General features: G+C 33.3%; 1 protein-coding gene and 1 long non-coding RNA gene across 2 annotated transcripts in view; one reads left to right on the top strand and one right to left on the bottom strand.

Moving 5' to 3' along the window:
* The first annotated feature begins 312 nt into the window (after positions 1 to 312).
* Positions 313 to 3,471, top strand: LOC131950251 (uncharacterized). Its single transcript, XR_009388301.1, has 3 exons — positions 313 to 460; positions 2,821 to 2,882; positions 3,305 to 3,471. It is a non-coding gene; the product is annotated as an uncharacterized LOC131950251 (long non-coding RNA).
* Positions 3,472 to 7,062: 3,591 nt separating this feature from the next.
* LOC131950244 (uncharacterized) overlaps positions 7,063 to 17,258 on the bottom strand; it is a 54,071-nt gene continuing 43,875 nt past the window's right edge. Inside the window, exons 10-12 of the mRNA XM_059312315.1 lie at positions 13,316 to 13,648; positions 11,007 to 11,360; positions 7,063 to 8,701 (exon numbers count right to left, since the gene is read on the bottom strand). Coding sequence (XP_059168298.1) covers positions 7,445 to 8,701; positions 11,007 to 11,360; positions 13,316 to 13,648 — 1,944 coding nt within the window. The 3' untranslated portion in view covers positions 7,063 to 7,444. The remainder of the gene's footprint in view (positions 8,702 to 11,006; positions 11,361 to 13,315; positions 13,649 to 17,258) is intronic.

Genomic DNA, 17,258 nt, shown 5'->3' with positions numbered 1-17,258 from the left:
TACTAGAAAGTATTTTTTTTAAATGGCAGTGGTTTTGTAATTATTTCAGAAATATTATAAACTTTTTAATTTTGGTTGTAAAATGTACTTTCTGGCAACAACCATTTGGAAACAGCTATCTAAGCTTATTCCATTTCTGGTTTGTTCCTAAACTGTTAGAGCAAATCAGAACAACCATTTGGAATTGGGCTTGTAAGTTTATCGTTCTCTCTCGCGTTAATTCGAGTCTGGTTAGCCAGGGAGAGATAAAAATTTCGAACTAAATCAATTGTTGTGAACGGGATTCCCATTTATAACAAAAAACATGGCGGCTATTTGTTAGTAGGTCCCGCTTCAAGATTTCAAAATCATCAAACGTTCCAGAAATGCAACAATTGTAAAAACTTTCAACGCTGTTTTGTTCATATGGATGTGAACAAACACATGTGTATGCATTTTTGAATATAAAAGTTTTGTGGCGGTAAGTATATTCAATATACTATTGATTTTATTTCTTTTGTTGATAGTTTGTCCAAGGCTAGGGGACATTACTCTGACTCTCTACTCAGTCTTTGCTGAATCTACCTACTAAGATCTACATTGCTTTAATCTAGTTCTAAGAGTATAAGTTCATGAATTAGAATCTATTAGATCTAGATTCTAGATCTAGATCTAGTATTTCAGTGATCTAGATAAAATATTAAAAATATTAAGAAAAGGATGACTCAGTCTCACTCAGCCTACAAACTACAACTTAAGACTTAATCGAATCTAGATCTAGATCAGACTAGATTAGAAAGTTCGATTGACCACATTCTCTTGTTTATGTAAAATTTAAATCTAAACATTTGTATTTACTATTTAGATTTTAAATTTAGATCTAGATCTATCATCTAGCTAGATATAGATCTAGACTTTGACAACAATGTTATTATAGTATTATAGTTAATAGTAAAATTAGTATAGACTAGATCTAGCTAGATTACTGAACTAGACTCTAGTACTGATTATTCAGTGATTACTGTTTAATATTTTAGAAGTAGGCCTATACTATAAGAAGTAGCTTGTAGATAGATGGCTAGATAGTGATAGTAGATCTAGATCTAGATGCAGATGGCAGTATGGTAGGCCCTAGATCTAAAATCTAGATCTAGAGAATTTAGTAGATCTAGATAGATTCTAGATCTAGATTAGATCTAGATCTAGTTTAGGTAAAACCTACCCTAGTTAAGTTTAGTAAGAGCTAGTAAGGCTAACCTGTTTTTAATTTTAAATCGATTTTTTTAGATCTAGAATGTAGACTCTAACTATTTACTAGATCAGTAACCAGTAGAGTGAGTAGAGTAGTAGTAGAGTGTTGTGTAGAGTATTGTAGACAGTGGCGTAGCCAGGATCGTCTCAAGGGGGGTTCCAATTTTTACCCGGGGACAAACTTTCGATTTGCACCCCCCCCCCTCTCCAAACTTGCGATTTTCACCCCCCCCCCTCAAACTTGCGATTTGCACCCCCCCCCCCCCCCCCCCTCTAACTTTCGATTTGCACCACCCCCTCAAATTTTCGATTTGCACCCCCTCATACTTTATATATATATACCGAGGGGTCTATGGGGGGGTTATGACCCCCAACCCCCTGCCTACGCCACTGATTGTAGAGTGTAGGTACTAATAACTAGACTTAAACTAGATTAGACTAGAATTTAGATACATTTAGGGCTTACAGACTTATCAGACTACAGTGTTGCAATTAGTAGATCTAGTAATATATAGATTAAATTTAGTTTGAAATTGTTACAGTAGTGCTACTACTTTTCTAAGTAGTAAGTAGTGTAGACTACTAGAAGAGCAAGATGATAGATCTTCATCAAGCTACAATAGAGTTTAGTTAGTAGTTAGTTAGACGTAGTAATAGTACCAAAAGCAGTGTAAGTAGCACAGTAAAAAAAGTATTACTAGGCCAACTACTATTGTATTTGGCCCTTTTATTTTTAGCAAGTTAAAGTTTGGTTAAGTACTAGTCTTCTAGCAAGTTGCCTAGTAGTAAACTTAGAAACTAGATCATGTGTATTAGTACTATTAGACTTGTAGGCTAGTCTTGTTAGTCTAGACCAGGGGTCTCCAAACTTTTCAGTCCGAGGGCCGCATTAACTATCAAATTTCAGTTCGGGGGCCAGTTTCTTCCAGGCATGTCTTTGATTTTTCTAGGCAAAGTTCCTCAGCCATCACCAACAAACGTTTTTTCCGTGGACAAAAAGATCTCCGCGGGCCGGATGAGAGGACCTCGCGGGCCGCATTCGGCCCGCGGGCCGTAGTTTGGAGACCCCTGGTCTAGACCAAGGACTATAAATTCTACAATTGATAACTTTCGGCCTTTTAGTATAAGCCTAATTATTAATGAATTACATGGTACAAAAATTAATAAATTGGTCAGAGTCAGTACAGTTAGCTGTTAATAGAATTAAGTTTTAGAACTATTGACCACAATTTTTAGTTACAAGTAATGAAAATGAAACTAATAGTTTTGTAATAGTAAAGATATGGTTAACTGTAATCAGAAATTTTAGTTTTTAAGACAAGCTAAGTAGATAGAAAACTGAACCTTTACAATAAATGAAACATATATATATATATATATATATATATATATATATATATATATATATATATATATATATATATATATATATATATATATATATATATATATATATATATATATATATATATATATATATATATATATATATATGTATATTAATATCACATATTAGTAATATTAGTTAAATAATTATTTTAATATAATATATGGATAAACTTAATAATTTATTATATTTAAATTCTCTAGGTACTTGGCAAGCAATTTTCTCACACTTTACTGTGGCTATTGGTGCTGATCTTGAACTAAAGGTGAGCTGAATTTTTTTATAATAAGCCATTTTTCAGCTTAAGCCCAAGTTTGAAACAGATTCAGTGTTTTAATTCTTAAAGAATATGTTGCAACTAAGATTATTTACTGTAAGTATTAATATGTATGGCTTGATAGTGGGACTGTCAGACAGTAGCTTTCACATTTCTATCCTAAAAGATAAGAGTTCAGATCCCTGGCTTTAGTCCTGGTATGATGTCCTAAGTCTCATGAGTACCTGGCTCAAGATAGGGAAATTAAAGGTGGCTGTGTATATACCTCTGAACACTCTAATTTTACATGCAAATGTCACAGAAACAGGTGAATTTTAATTCATCTGCTATATTGGCTGTATGTTTTAATCAATGATTAATTTTTTCATATTACGGAAAGTTGTTAAAAATATTATTTATTTAATTTCTAGGTAAATGGAACAGCATGGATATGGATTTTTAGACACAAGGAAACTGAATTTAACTTTTAATGAAGAATTTAAATGATGATTGTCCATGAAAACAAATATTAATCGTATACATTGTAATGCTGTATTGATGCATCTTCTGTTTTAAGTAATTAAAAAACCATCCATTTATGAAATTCTTTTCATTTTTTTTTTCAATTTTAAAACTGTAGTTCTGTTTTGTTATTTGAAAACAATGATGAAAGTATACTGAACTGCCATTGAGATATTTATATAAATGCTATTGTTTATAGTTTAATTCTTTCAGAAGCAACTATATTGACATCAAAACTGAATCTTCATTGTACATTAAGTATAAAAGCTTACCCATAAACCAGTCCATGTCAATAATTTATTGACATCCAAACATGAAATTTTTTTAAAGGTGATTTTTCTTAAATAAAACAGACTACTTTCATATGGGATAAGAAACATTTAATTTTGAAATTGATTGGTTTATTAAATTTTAATGGAGCTGAAACTAAAACACTGGGTACAAATTTATTATTACTTTGTTTCTGAGAAAATTGCAAATTTTGAACCTAAGAACATTGGGAAGTAGGCAATGATGTTAAAATATCTCTTGAAACTTGAAGAAATTGTGGAAGGTTTAGAGATAGAAAACAACATTTCAGAAGATGATGTTTGAAATAATGGTAAAATATCTTTAGCTATTGTCACTGAATAAATATTTTCATTAGACAAATCACATTTAGGTATAGATAGAAGAATAAGGTACGTCTTCAGATTTTCTTATCAGCGAAGATCCTGGGTGATTCTCTTTGTTACCATCGGTCAAAGGACAAGCCAATTCTGGAAAATTCATTGGGTTCTTTACCTGGGCAGCTAAATATATTTAAATTAAGTTCATGCAAGGCTTTAGAAACATCAATTGGATAAAACTCTATAATTTCATTAACTTTTTATTACTATCAGCTCCAAAGGAATAATATAAATAAGTTACACATCATCAATAAATTAAATTTGCAGATATTTCCATTTCACCAAACTTTCTCTAAGTCATAATACATATTTTTAATTCATTGCATTTTGTTAGGCTAGATATGTTGACTTTCATTTACCACAATAATCTGATTATATAAATTAACATTGCATACTTTCTTCTTTTTACTGCCCTCCTTTATTGAGGGGGAGATAAAAATCATCATATGATGTGAGACGCAATTTACAGATGAACCCTCTCTCTCCCCCTCCCCCTATATTTATGTATATCTATATAATCTCTAAAATCATGTTGGTACCTCTACCTGTTTGAATGTTAGGCCCCTTTCCTTCAACTGTTTCTGTGTGGATCTTCTCCATGGGGGTCATCCATAAATGACGTCACACTTTTTTGACGATTTTTACCTCCTCCCCTCTGTCCCACATCGTCACAAAAAGCCAGACCCCCCCCCTAAAATGACGTCACACATTACTAGATTCTAGATCTAAAATACTACAGTTGCCTACACTCTAGATTTAGTTCTTACGTTCTACAACAAGACCACACTAAACTACACTAGATCTAGAATAATCTAGATTCTATATATAAATTGATATTGAACATATTCTAGTCTACCTGTCTTAAAGTAAATAGCCTATTTATTAGGCCTAATTTTTGTAATTTAGTAATTAATTCCACTCAACTACACTTTAAAATAAAAGAAACTAGATCTAGAATCTAGATCTCTAGACTACTATTGAGTCTATAAATTAAAAATAAATCCTGTATGTCGTATGTTACTGTCGGAATTTTCAAGAGGGCTTTTTTTTAAGTCATAGATCTAGATCTAGAGAATCTAGTATCTGTATTTAGAACTCTAGATCTAGAAATCTAGATCTAGGCTATATATATATATATATATATATATATATATATATATATATATATATATATATATATATATATATATATATATATATAATTTAGGCTTGATTTCAGATTGACGATTGAAATCTTTTAGGCCTATAGATCTCATATTTTATATAAATGTATTATTATTAAACAGGGTGTATTCTAGTCTACCTGTCTTAAAGTAAATAGCCTATTTATTAGGCCTAATTTAATTAGGCCTAATATAAATATAATATATTTGTGTGTGTGTTATTTTAAACTTAATTTACTTAAAACAACTCATTGTCGGAGTTTGCTTTTATTCCAAAAGCGAAAGTAGATTTCATAACTTAAAAAAAAAATTTAATAAAAAATATTCACATTTGGTTTGAAAAACAACAAAATCGCTAGCTGGCAACTACCGGAGCGAGAACTTGGTAAGCTACTTTAACAACTTACAAGCCCAATAGACACTTATAGTGGAATAGTATTATCATACGCCGCAGGGGCGGAACTACAGTGCCGCCAGACCCCGCAATGCGGGGGGGCCCACGACATTTAGGGGCCCACGGCCGACCATAAAAAAAATTGTTATAGTTAAAAAAAATGTTCTTGCATTTTTGGCTAAAAGTTCGTTTTGTAAAAAAGATTACCGTAGCTGCGGTTGGATTATCTTTATTCTATAGACACCACCCAACGCAAAATTTTTCCTTCGTTTTTAAACCACTGTGAAAGCCGAGTCATCTTTCTCCTACAATGAAACTTATCAAAGATAAGCAAACGTTCAAACCACTTCCATGACTTATTTCCCTTTTTTAAATAGTCAAATAGTGATGCTCATAAGCCTCTTTTTAATAGATTTGTACTAAACAAATTAAAAAGCAATTACTTCTCTTTATTATTATTTGTTTATAAATTACTTACTAAAGAATGACACTGTATAAAAAGAAAATGTATTTAAAATTAATAAAATAAATACAAAAAACCTTAAAAATAAACATGACATGAGACACCATTATTTACAGAAAGCTTTCATGTTTTATATTCTTTTGACCGATGGGAGGTTAAATACCTTACGGCAAAGATAATATATAACTGATTTTCACAAAACAGACTAATGCACTTACACTAATGAATGTTATTTGTTTTATTAAAAAAAATACCCACGTATTTCTCATAACACGAACAGGCCAACATGAATAAGTATCCTGTGTTCGTATGTTGTGTTTGAGTATATATATATATATATATATATATATATATATATATATATATATATATATATATATATATATATATATATATATATATACATATATCTACATATATAGGTCTATATATTTATATGGGGGGGGGCCTAAAAAATTTTTTTGCGGGGTGGCCCCTTTTTTCTAGTTCCGCCACTGATACGCCGGGCAATGTGTGTTACTTCAGAAAGAAAATACAGATTAAAAAAAAATGTATTGTTACACTTTATTGTAGTTTTTCTTTAGTAGTTTAGTTAATATGTGAATAAAAGATTAATTTTGTGTCAATGTTTTATATACTAATATAAAAGATATTATTTTTAAAATACGTATTACACTTTATCAATTGATTGTACAATTGATCGACTAATGCAACAAAAATTGTACTATTATGCATTACCAACAAGTAGTTTGTTTTCATGAATAGAGAAGTTTAATTATTGCTGTCATTTATATTATTCATTTGCCATTATTTCTGATAGCAACAAAATAGAATAAATTTCCATCAGAATGAATCGATTGAATAATCAGTCGCTATATATAAGAGGGGATATCTATAATGAACTTATTTACGTTAAGAAACAATTATGTAATATGGTAACATGAGCTTAGCTTTTGTACAATATATAGGCTATAAACATGAGAAATCAATTGTAGATTTTATCTTGAATGAATTTATAGTATACGTTTATCTTGAATGAATTTATATTATACATTCCAATGCTATTATTTGCTAGATTATTCTCATTTATTGACGTGAAGCATACTTTCAAGCTATTTACTGTAAATATGTAATGTAGATTTTAAATTATTTTTACTGACCGTTGCATACTGTAGCAAAATTGCAACATTCTGTTTTTTTTTGCAAAATAAACATTATTTGATAAAATAATTCAATTTCATTATTATTTATGCTCTCTACACACCACAGGTCACCTTGTAAGATTTTTTGTTCTCAAATAGCTTTTCACAAAATTAATTCATGAAATGAAGGGTTAACTAAAATAAAACTATAACCAATTACTAGATTGTTTCTTTATAGAAGATGACACATACAATGTTATCAGGAAGGTTGAAATGTCTAGCCAATTCTGGTTTTTTAACACACAATTGATTTTTTTCAACAACGTGAGTCACAGGTTCTTGATGGCCCTCTATTACATCTTCTACATTCATGCACATTGGTCCAGCGACATAATGATACGCGGGAAAATTGTCAGGCATAAGTCCTTCATAGCCGTTCCGGCAGTATTTCACTGTTGTACCCCAACAATCCATGTCTCGAAACAGGATAAGTCCAGAGAATTGTTGGAGGGTCACTTCATTAATGCAGTACACAATGACAGCAGGTCGCTTGGATTTGTGTATGGCTCTTTCTTTTGCATGATTATAAACATACGATAAATAGAATCCATCACCATGGGAGAAATCCTGGAATTGGCGACCTCTTCCTAAGCGAATTCCCTTAGTTAGAATAGACTTGGCGCAGTCATGAGAAGTGCCGTGATACAATTTGATGTTTTCATTAGGTATGCTGTTACTAATTTGTTTTAGAAAATCTGATTGAACTTTCTTGTTGCTAATATCTGAAACATTCATAACTTTTATACAACGCTCTGATACAGTGTGCCCATCGTTCATCTCAACAGTTTGGTCAAACAACGCATCTATTACTGTACAGTTGTAAGGAAATCCACTGGCCACAGTTAACACGGGATGACATTGGAACATGTCTAATATATGTGATGTAGCCAGGTCTAAAGCTGTCTGGTGGTTGATCCAATCTTCAGAAATGTTGTCTGCTATGGATGCAGCCTTCCATGAGGTAAAACCAAGAAAAATCAGTTTGTACCTCAGTGTACTGCTAGCTTCAGTCTGAGACAAGGGTTCCCTGTCACTGTTACGGTCAGCTTGAGGCAGAGATTCCCCTTCACCATTACGTTTCAACCAATTCACAACTTGGCTTTGCTGTAGGTCATGTAGCCACATGTCCACACTCACTTGTTTAGCAAATTGTGAAAATTTTGTTTGAAGCCCCAATACACTACACAATATATCTACATCGTACACCACAAGAGTTTTACTCAATGCCAGTTTGGAAAGCTGTTGGTTATCAAAACTGAAGTTCATGTTATTTATAGTAGTTTGTAGCTCATCAATTTGGATGTCTATTTCCTTCCGACATGCAGAGAAAGACCATGGCATGAGAGCTTGGAACAAGGAGATAGCCTTGGAAATGGTCTCTACGGCTTGATAGAATTGTTTCAACTCAGTGGAGATCTGTCAACAGGATAAAAGAGAAAATTACGTGATAAGGTATGTTTGTTTAATTGTGAAATTATCTGTAATTAGAAAATAAACATTCAGACATATAATATAAGCAATGTTGCGAAGACATTGTATTAATTTCAAATAAGAACTAACTTTTTCAGATTTAAAGAAGAGGTTCTAAAAGCACAAAATAATTTGAATAATTTGTATAAATGCAATATTGAAGATTTCCAAAGGAAATTTCTGATGCTGCAACAACGTATAGCTCGCCAGGGTGGATATAAACTTTTAGTTATCAGCATTAACATGAAATAGTTTACATGAAAATCTCATTACTATTATCATACATTATTTGTACATTTTTAAAGTTAATATGCCAGTATGTACGCCAGCAGATCAAAATATTCCCGATATCGTTCTTTTGAAAAAGAGTGGGGAGGGGGAGCAATAAAAACAGCTGCATTTTGAGGAAGGCGGGTGAAAAATAAGCGTTTGGGATAGAAGCTTCAAGAAGGAAATTCTGTCTTCCTAGATTAAAATCTGAATAGGCCACGCACGTTTCTGTTAAAATTATAGTCTTGTTTCACAAATTTAGTAACATTATTTACAAAGTAATAATTACCGATTTCATTTTTTCTGCAAAACGACGGTAACAAACACATGTTTGGATGATAATTTAAGATAATTTCCAAGAAACAGAAAAAAATATTCCACTTTAGCCTGTCTCTTAAAATGTCTAGGCAGTCCCACAGAATAGTTCTATAGTTTCCATTTGGCTTTGTGCTGTGTCCTCCCTTTTCCTTACACGTTTTTTCGGTGAACGGAAAGTCACAGTGGAAAAAAGTAAAAGTTTTTGCTTGAAAAAAGTCACAAAAAGTCACATTATCGAATAAAAGTCACAAAAATAAAGTTAAAGAAAAAGTCACAAAAATCTTTAAAAAAAAATATTTTGAGAATCGTAAAATTTTTGGTGTTTATTGTTGTGGGTTTTTTATAGCATATATGTCAACTTTAAAAGCATTATGGTTTATGACAATAATAAGTAAAAGTACTTTAAGATAACTTAGACGTCATCAACCTCAACTTTGTTAATAAGTGGTTGAAAAATTAATTACAAAACAAATGTTCGCACATCATTGTCTTTTGCATATTTGTTTTTGCCATAGGCATTTCATTGATCGGTTTCTCCTTTGTCGGCTTGTCCGTCCATATTGTGTGGTGTTAACGTTTTGCGTCAAAGCCAGCCTTTGTACCTTGTCGGCTTTCTGATTTGATCCTATGCTTTGTTACGCAATGTGAGTGATGAATGTGGTGAGAAAAGGTGGTTGAACTATTGTTGTAGTGAGTTGAGGACAGTAAATCCTATTAATAACGTCTTTATTCCATTTCACGCTAATTTAAAAACACTTTTATTAGATTCTATTAAATATTATACGTATAGCGAATCAAAGCCTACACACTTCATACTTAATATTTTTACGTGTTATAAATATCAATATACAACCAACGTACAATACATTTCATATTTATTGATCTAAGTTTATTTGCATTTTCTGGATATTTAATATGTAAATGTGTTTACAAATTATATGTAAATACACATTTGTGACTTTTCCCCTGTGACTTTTTTCCTTTGACTTTTCCTATGTCTTTTTTTCTATGTTTTTAAAAGCTTTTATTTAAGTTACTTTGTCTGTCTGTCGTCTGTCTGTTTAGGTCGAAACACTCAAGCGAAATTTGGGGCACGTCTAACTGGCAGATTCGTTTCAAAGTTGGCACGTGGGTCAAGACATGAAGACAATGCAATCTGATATTAAAGTTGACTAAATGGGATGCCTAATTAGTTTTTTATGAATTAATAAATAATTGTGTCCAAATTCGTAGGCTGTCATATCCAACTATTCCGCACTTTTATACGCGTGTTATCACGTTCATTAGGTGCGCAAATGGTTTTTTTTGTCATGTAATTGTATTGCAAATTTTTAAAAAATTGTTAAAGTACTGAAACTTTTTTTATAAAAACGTTTTAATAAAAACCCTGTATGTAATAATGCACTAAAAAGTAGAAAATAAATTATTTTCTTTAAATGTGTATAATAATACACTACTATTTCAATAATTTGTTATTTTTTCGTAGATACTTCCGTGGAGTATTCTTAACAACTTCTCAAAGTTTCATGGCGATCGAATGAAAGGTATAGTAATGCATAAAACCTTTTTATATACATATATTAGTATTTTGTTTAAAAGTGATTAGTTGGTCATCATTTAGGAAAATTGGAGTACGCCAGGTTTTTTTAAAAAAGATAATTACCTTCTCTAATTGCAAAGGCTCCTTGAGTACCTCCAGTAGATTGTTACTGTAACTTAAAACAACACTGGTGAAGACAAGAGCATCCTTAAATTGTTCATGACTTGAATGTTTGCTTAAAACAAGGTCAATGTCTGGACCTTCTTGGTTAACATTTTGAAGGTACCTCGTAACGTGACTTAGTTTGATCATTTCAAACCATTCTTGTCGATTGTTCCTGTTTTTGTGAAAGTATTCTAAGACGAGGTTCCGATTCGTTATGGTGATAAGCTTTGACCAGTATTGTTTTAATAGATACATAAATATTTGAAAGTAGGTTGTTGTAGTACCATAAGTTTCAACCACTTCAGAAGTTATCTAAAAATAAAATATTATAGCATATTGTTATTAAAAAGAAATAAATAATAATTGTAACACATAACATGGTTACCAGTAAATGGGAATAATTTGTTATTTATTTGGTTGTGGCCCCGTTGAAGTATTTTTATGCCCTTCTTTGAGCGATGTTCGTCTCCGTTTTCTATGTCATGTGACCTCTGGGACTCTTGTTAATCGCACCAGTGTCAGCGGCATTCAAACCCACAGGCTGCTATTGACATGGACGGTGCAGTTTTTTAGGTTAAAGTTACAATGTTGACCTAATGAAGTTAATGTACATTATGTTTTATATTACTCTATGTTGCAAACTAGGTATAAAAAGTATCTTATTCATATTACTTGTGTGTATTATTCCTGCTAGTGCTGCATATTGCGGACTAGTTAGGTTAAGTATTTATAAGTGAAATACTTATTTGTACTTGTTGGCTGGTACTGGTACTGGTCGTAACCTATTTTATGACAACCGTGTATTTATATAGGCTACACGAGGCCGTATTTTCAGAAATGTAATTTATTGCTGTTGACATTTGTTATAGTGATACATACAGTGCCGGCGCCAGGTTATTTAGCGCCCTAAGCAAAACCTAATAAAACAATAAAACGCCCCCCCCCCCATCAAATTGTCTATCCCCAAAATTCTCTCTCTCTCTCTCTCTCTCTCTCTCTCTCTCTCTCTCTCTCTCTCTATATATATATATATATATATATATATATATATATATATATATATATAGACTTGAAATTTTGAATTTGAGAGTAAACGAAACATACAAGCCCTATTATCACCAAATCAACATTAAATTAGATAAACATTGAAAGATTTAGTGTAAATACAATAATTATCTCATTATATTAACAGAGGCGTGGCTAGGGGAAGGCGGATGGGGCGGCCGCCTTAGGCACCGACCCAAAGGGGGCACCTAACATGGTAGATAATAATATAAAACGGTCATTACTGAATTGTCTCATACTTAAACCCATTTATTTTAATTGCATTTACCTTATCCTAACCAAATGCTTTAATATTTTAAAAAACATGTCAGTGGCTCATTCAAAAACTGGGAGATATTGTAAATTGTATCTTTTAACTCTTCCGTCTCAAAAGGTTGCCGACCCCTGATATATACGAGAAAGTAACAAGAGATGCATACGTTGTATAACTTAAGAGTGTTGGGTAAGCTAACTCTAAAGAATTTGATGAAAGCGTCCCACTGGCGGGTGTGATATTCAATGTGACCGTTTTTTTTTCCGGGAGACATAGCCTAATAGAAAGCGGAGAACAAAATAAAAGAAACGAAAAGGTGATAGACAGTGCACCCTCAGAAAGACAGTTGATAACACCACTATGCAGGCGCTGATGTAAAATCTACGGCGTGTTGCCTGGACCTATGTTTTTTAGAGAGGCTTAGAAGAACACGGAGGCATCAAGGCATACAAAATCAACTGCTGCAACAAAAACCACCACACAATAAAAGTCATCAAGCACCATCTACAAATTCGCCACGAACACCGGAAGCCTTAATACCACACAGGATATTTTAAAATACATTATCTGCGAACAAGAGACTTATCATATGACTTCGTGCTGGCTTTGAAGCACGTCTAAATTAACTCAAAACGTCATTCACAAATGATTTTCTGTCTCGTTCTCTATGTATAAGAATATTGAATACTGGTAGATCTAAACCCGACACAAATATTGATTGTAAATCTATACTTTTATCTTTTTCAAAAGGGAAATTGTAATCATGTATAATATATTGCAGGTTTTAATATGTCAAATGGTAGGCCTATGAAATTTATTATTTTTAATATATGGATTGGCCACTATTCGTATGGAATGAACTGGGTAAAAGGAAAAAATTAAGGCTCTGAAAAAAAGATTTTTATGTATTAGATATATATCATAAACATGACAAATTTTTTATACAAACCTCTGAAATGAACTTCACTATTTCTTCATATACCGTCTCCCCTACGTCATAATTTCCCAAATAGAAAGCATACATTTTACTTGATGCTATGGCTTCCAAGTCCTTTTTCTTGGCATTGCCAAAGCCAATAGCAATCACATGCACACCAAAGTCCTTTAGCAGATTTGCTTCACATTTTGTTTCTTTTCTCCTACAAGAATCGCCATTCACTATTACAATGGCTAATTTCTTATATTTAGACCTTGCGTTGATGCTAAAAGCATACACTATAGCTTTTTGGAGAACGGTAGTGGTGCTGGTTTTTCTTGGAAAATAGGGGGCTTGGAGAAAAGCCTAAAAAGAAAACAACACTTAAGTTAAACAACTTAAAGATTTTAATTATCACACTATCAAATAAAGCGGGAATAGTCTCCCATAAACGTTCTTGTATATTATTATATAATACCATTCGGGATGGTAAACGGGATATAGACATGATTTTATATAAATTTTTAAATGCTTAAAATTTTCAAAATTAATACCTATAGTTTCGCTGTCTATGTATCTGTGCGTCTATCTGACAAGAACGCTATAAAGAAAACACAAGCAAAATAAAAACTTTCATAGTAAAACGAAAACGAAACATGACTTCACATTGAGCATATAGTAGAAAATAGTACCAAGCCGGAGAGTGCACACAGTAATATGACGTCATTGATTCTCAAGTAAACATTTAATTAAAAAAACAATTTTGTCTAATCTTAAAAGTGGTTTGCTTGCAGAGTTTCGTTCATGCAATTATCCGGTTAGGGGAGAAGCCCCAGCCCACTCCCCCTAAAGAACGTTTAAGCCGCCCCCCCCCCCCACTCAAAAGAAATGACGTCATCGATATTCTATAATAAAAACACAGACATTACGGCCTAATTAATTTGTTTAAAGTGTTTTGCGTGAAGAGTTTCTTTCATGCATCTCATCAGGTAGTGGCGAAGCCCCACTCCCGGTAGATCGTCTATGCCGACCCCCCCCCCCTCAAATAAATGACATCGAGAGTCCATAATAAAAATACTGACTTTACGGACTAAATTATGTGTCTAATGTTATAAGTGTTTTGCGTGAAGAGTTTCACTTCTAGTAGAGGCAAAGTCCCTTTACCCCCCCCCTCCACACACACGGTAGAACGTCTATCCCCCCCCTGCCCCGACGGAAAAACGTCTAATTACCCCCACCCCCCAAAAAAGGGCATAATATGGTTTATAGAGAAAGTATATACTTTTACCAGTGTCGTCTTTCCCAGACCCGTCGAAATTTATTCGCCCAAGCAAAAATTCAAGTGCCCATCGCCCGGGAAAAAGCCTGAAACAAACACTGTCTGCGTGAGTAAAATTTATATCGTTCGAAAGTAGAAAACAGGTCTATATTATAGAAGTGGGCTCTACTTTTAGTTTGTATGAGCTGCAAATGCGACCAGTGTTTCTTTCCGAGTTATTCCTACCCAGAAGAGGAGGGGTTTTTGGAATTTTTGGGGGGTGAGGGTGGACTAAATTTTTGGAATGGGGCGGACACAGGTAAAAATATGTTTTCTATAAAAAGTAGATTTCGTTGAATGGGACAGTAGACGTGATTTATAGTGTGTGTGTGGGAACCTAAATGCAACTTAACCCGTGTTTGAGATTAGGTGCAAGGTTTAGGGATTAGACTTCGACCTTGTTTAGTATCAATGTGCAGTAACTACGTGTGGATCAAGCTTAAATCCGGTTCAAATGCAGATTCTGGATAAAATTCCGTTTTCAATGACATTTTTCGTTTCCGATTAAATTTGAAGTTTAGGTGGTGATTTTCTTTTTGATTTCGAGTTGAAGAAAAAAGACACCACTATCAACCTAACGCCCGTTTTATCTCTCTCTCAACGGGCCATTTATCTCGTCTATAATAATAGTTTCGCTGTCTGTCTATCTATGTATCTATCTGTCAAGAACGCTATAGAGAAAACAAAAGCAGAGTAAAAACATGCATAGTAATTCGAAAAACGAAACGTGACGTCACATGGAGCATATAGTAGGAAATAGTCTCAAGCCGGATAGTGCACACAGTAATATGACGTCATTGATTCTCAAGGAAAATTGAATTAAAAAGCCAATTTCGTCTAGTCTTAAAAGTGGTTTGCGTGAAGAGTTTCTTTCATACAATTCTTCTCGTAGCGGCGAAGCCCATCCTCCGCGTCAGAACTTCTAAGCCGCCCCCCCCCCCCTCCAACTCAAAACAAATATCGTCATCGATACTCTATAATACTATTACCGCCTAATTCATGTGTCTAATCTTCATGCATATCTTCGGGTGAGGGCGAAGCCCATTTAACCCCCTCCCCCTCCGCGATAGAACGTATAATCCATCCCTATAAAAAAAACGAAATATAGTTTATATAGAAAATATATTTTACTTTTACCAGTGTCGGGATCCCCCGCCCAGGATAATTTTATTCGCCGCTGCAAAAACTTAAGTGCCCCACCCCCAGAAAAATATCTGAAAGAAACACTGTCTGCGAGAGTAAGGTTTATGGCCAAAAGTAGGAAACGATGTAACGAGTTTAAATTATAGAATTAGGCTCTACTTTTAGTCTGTATGATCTACAAATACGACCAGTGTTTCTTTCAGACTTTTTCCTCCCCGGAGAGAGGATGGGGGGGGGGCTGTGCCGAGCCCACTTCTCCCAAGTAGAGTTGCCTGAAAGAAACTCTAAATGCGACTTTTGTCATGATTAAGATTAGGAGCATGGTTTAGAGGATGGCTACGACTATATTAAATATATTTAGTATATTTAGAATAAATGCGCGATAATTGCGTGTAGATCAAGCTTAAATGCGATAAAAATGACTATTCTGGATATAAGTCCGTTTTCAATGTCATTTTTCGTTTCCGGTTAAATTGAATTTCGGTTTTGGTTTTAGTTTAGATAAAATAGACAGCACTATCAACCTAGCGCCCGTTGTATCCTTCTTCAACGGGCCATTTTTCTCGTATCCATTTATCTACTGACGGTATTTATAAGTACCACTTTAAATAAGTGCGATAAAAATGACTATTCTGGATATGAGTCCGTTTTCAATGTCATTTTTCGTTTCCGGTTAAATTGAATTAAGGTGGTGATTTTGGTTTTGGTTTTAGTTTAGAGAAAATAGACAGCACTATCAACCTAGCGCCCGTTGTATCCTTCTTCAACGGGTCATTTTTCTCGTATCCATTTATCTACTGACGGTATTTTATAAGTACCATTTTAATTAAGTGCCTGTATTATTTTTAATTTAATAAGAATTTTAAAAATTATTGATGTAATTAATAGTATTATCTCCCCTGAGTCGCCAGTAGTTGGAGGGATCAATGTTTTTTGAAAATTACTGGTGTGGCGCCATTTTCAGTGTCTTGCTATATCGGTAGTTCACAATTGTTCCAGGGGCGGAACTACAGTGCCACCAGAGCCCGCAATGCGGGGGGGGGGGGGGGCACGCCATTTAGGGGCCCACAGCCGACCATAATATTTTTTTTATAGTTAAAAAAAATACTTTTCTAGCACTTTTGACTTGATGGTTGTTTTGCAAAAAGATTACCCTAGCTGCGGTTGAATTATCTTTATACTATACCACCCCAGGCTCATGTATATTCTTTTTCCCTTTGTTTTTAAACCACAGTGAAATCCGATTCCTCTTTCTCCTACAATCAAACTTATCAAAGATAAGCAAACGTTCAAACCACTTCCATGACTTATTTCCCTTTTTTTAAATAGTCAAATAGGGGTGCTTATAACGTCTTTTTAATAGATTTGTACTAAACAAATTAAAAAGGAATTACTTCTCTTAATTATTATTTATCATAAAGTATTGATTAAAGAATGATATTGTACAAAAAGGAAATGAATTTAAAATTAATAATATAAATACAAACAAAAATACACATAATACGAGAAACCATT

This window comes from Physella acuta, unplaced genomic scaffold (assembly GCF_028476545.2).
Source record: "Physella acuta isolate Inbredline_101_S28 unplaced genomic scaffold, ASM2847654v3 ptg000746l, whole genome shotgun sequence".
Classification (NCBI taxonomy): domain Eukaryota; kingdom Metazoa; phylum Mollusca; class Gastropoda; family Physidae; genus Physella; species Physella acuta.
Note: the sequence above shows the minus strand (reverse complement) of the source record. Positions and strands in the feature narration are given on the sequence as shown.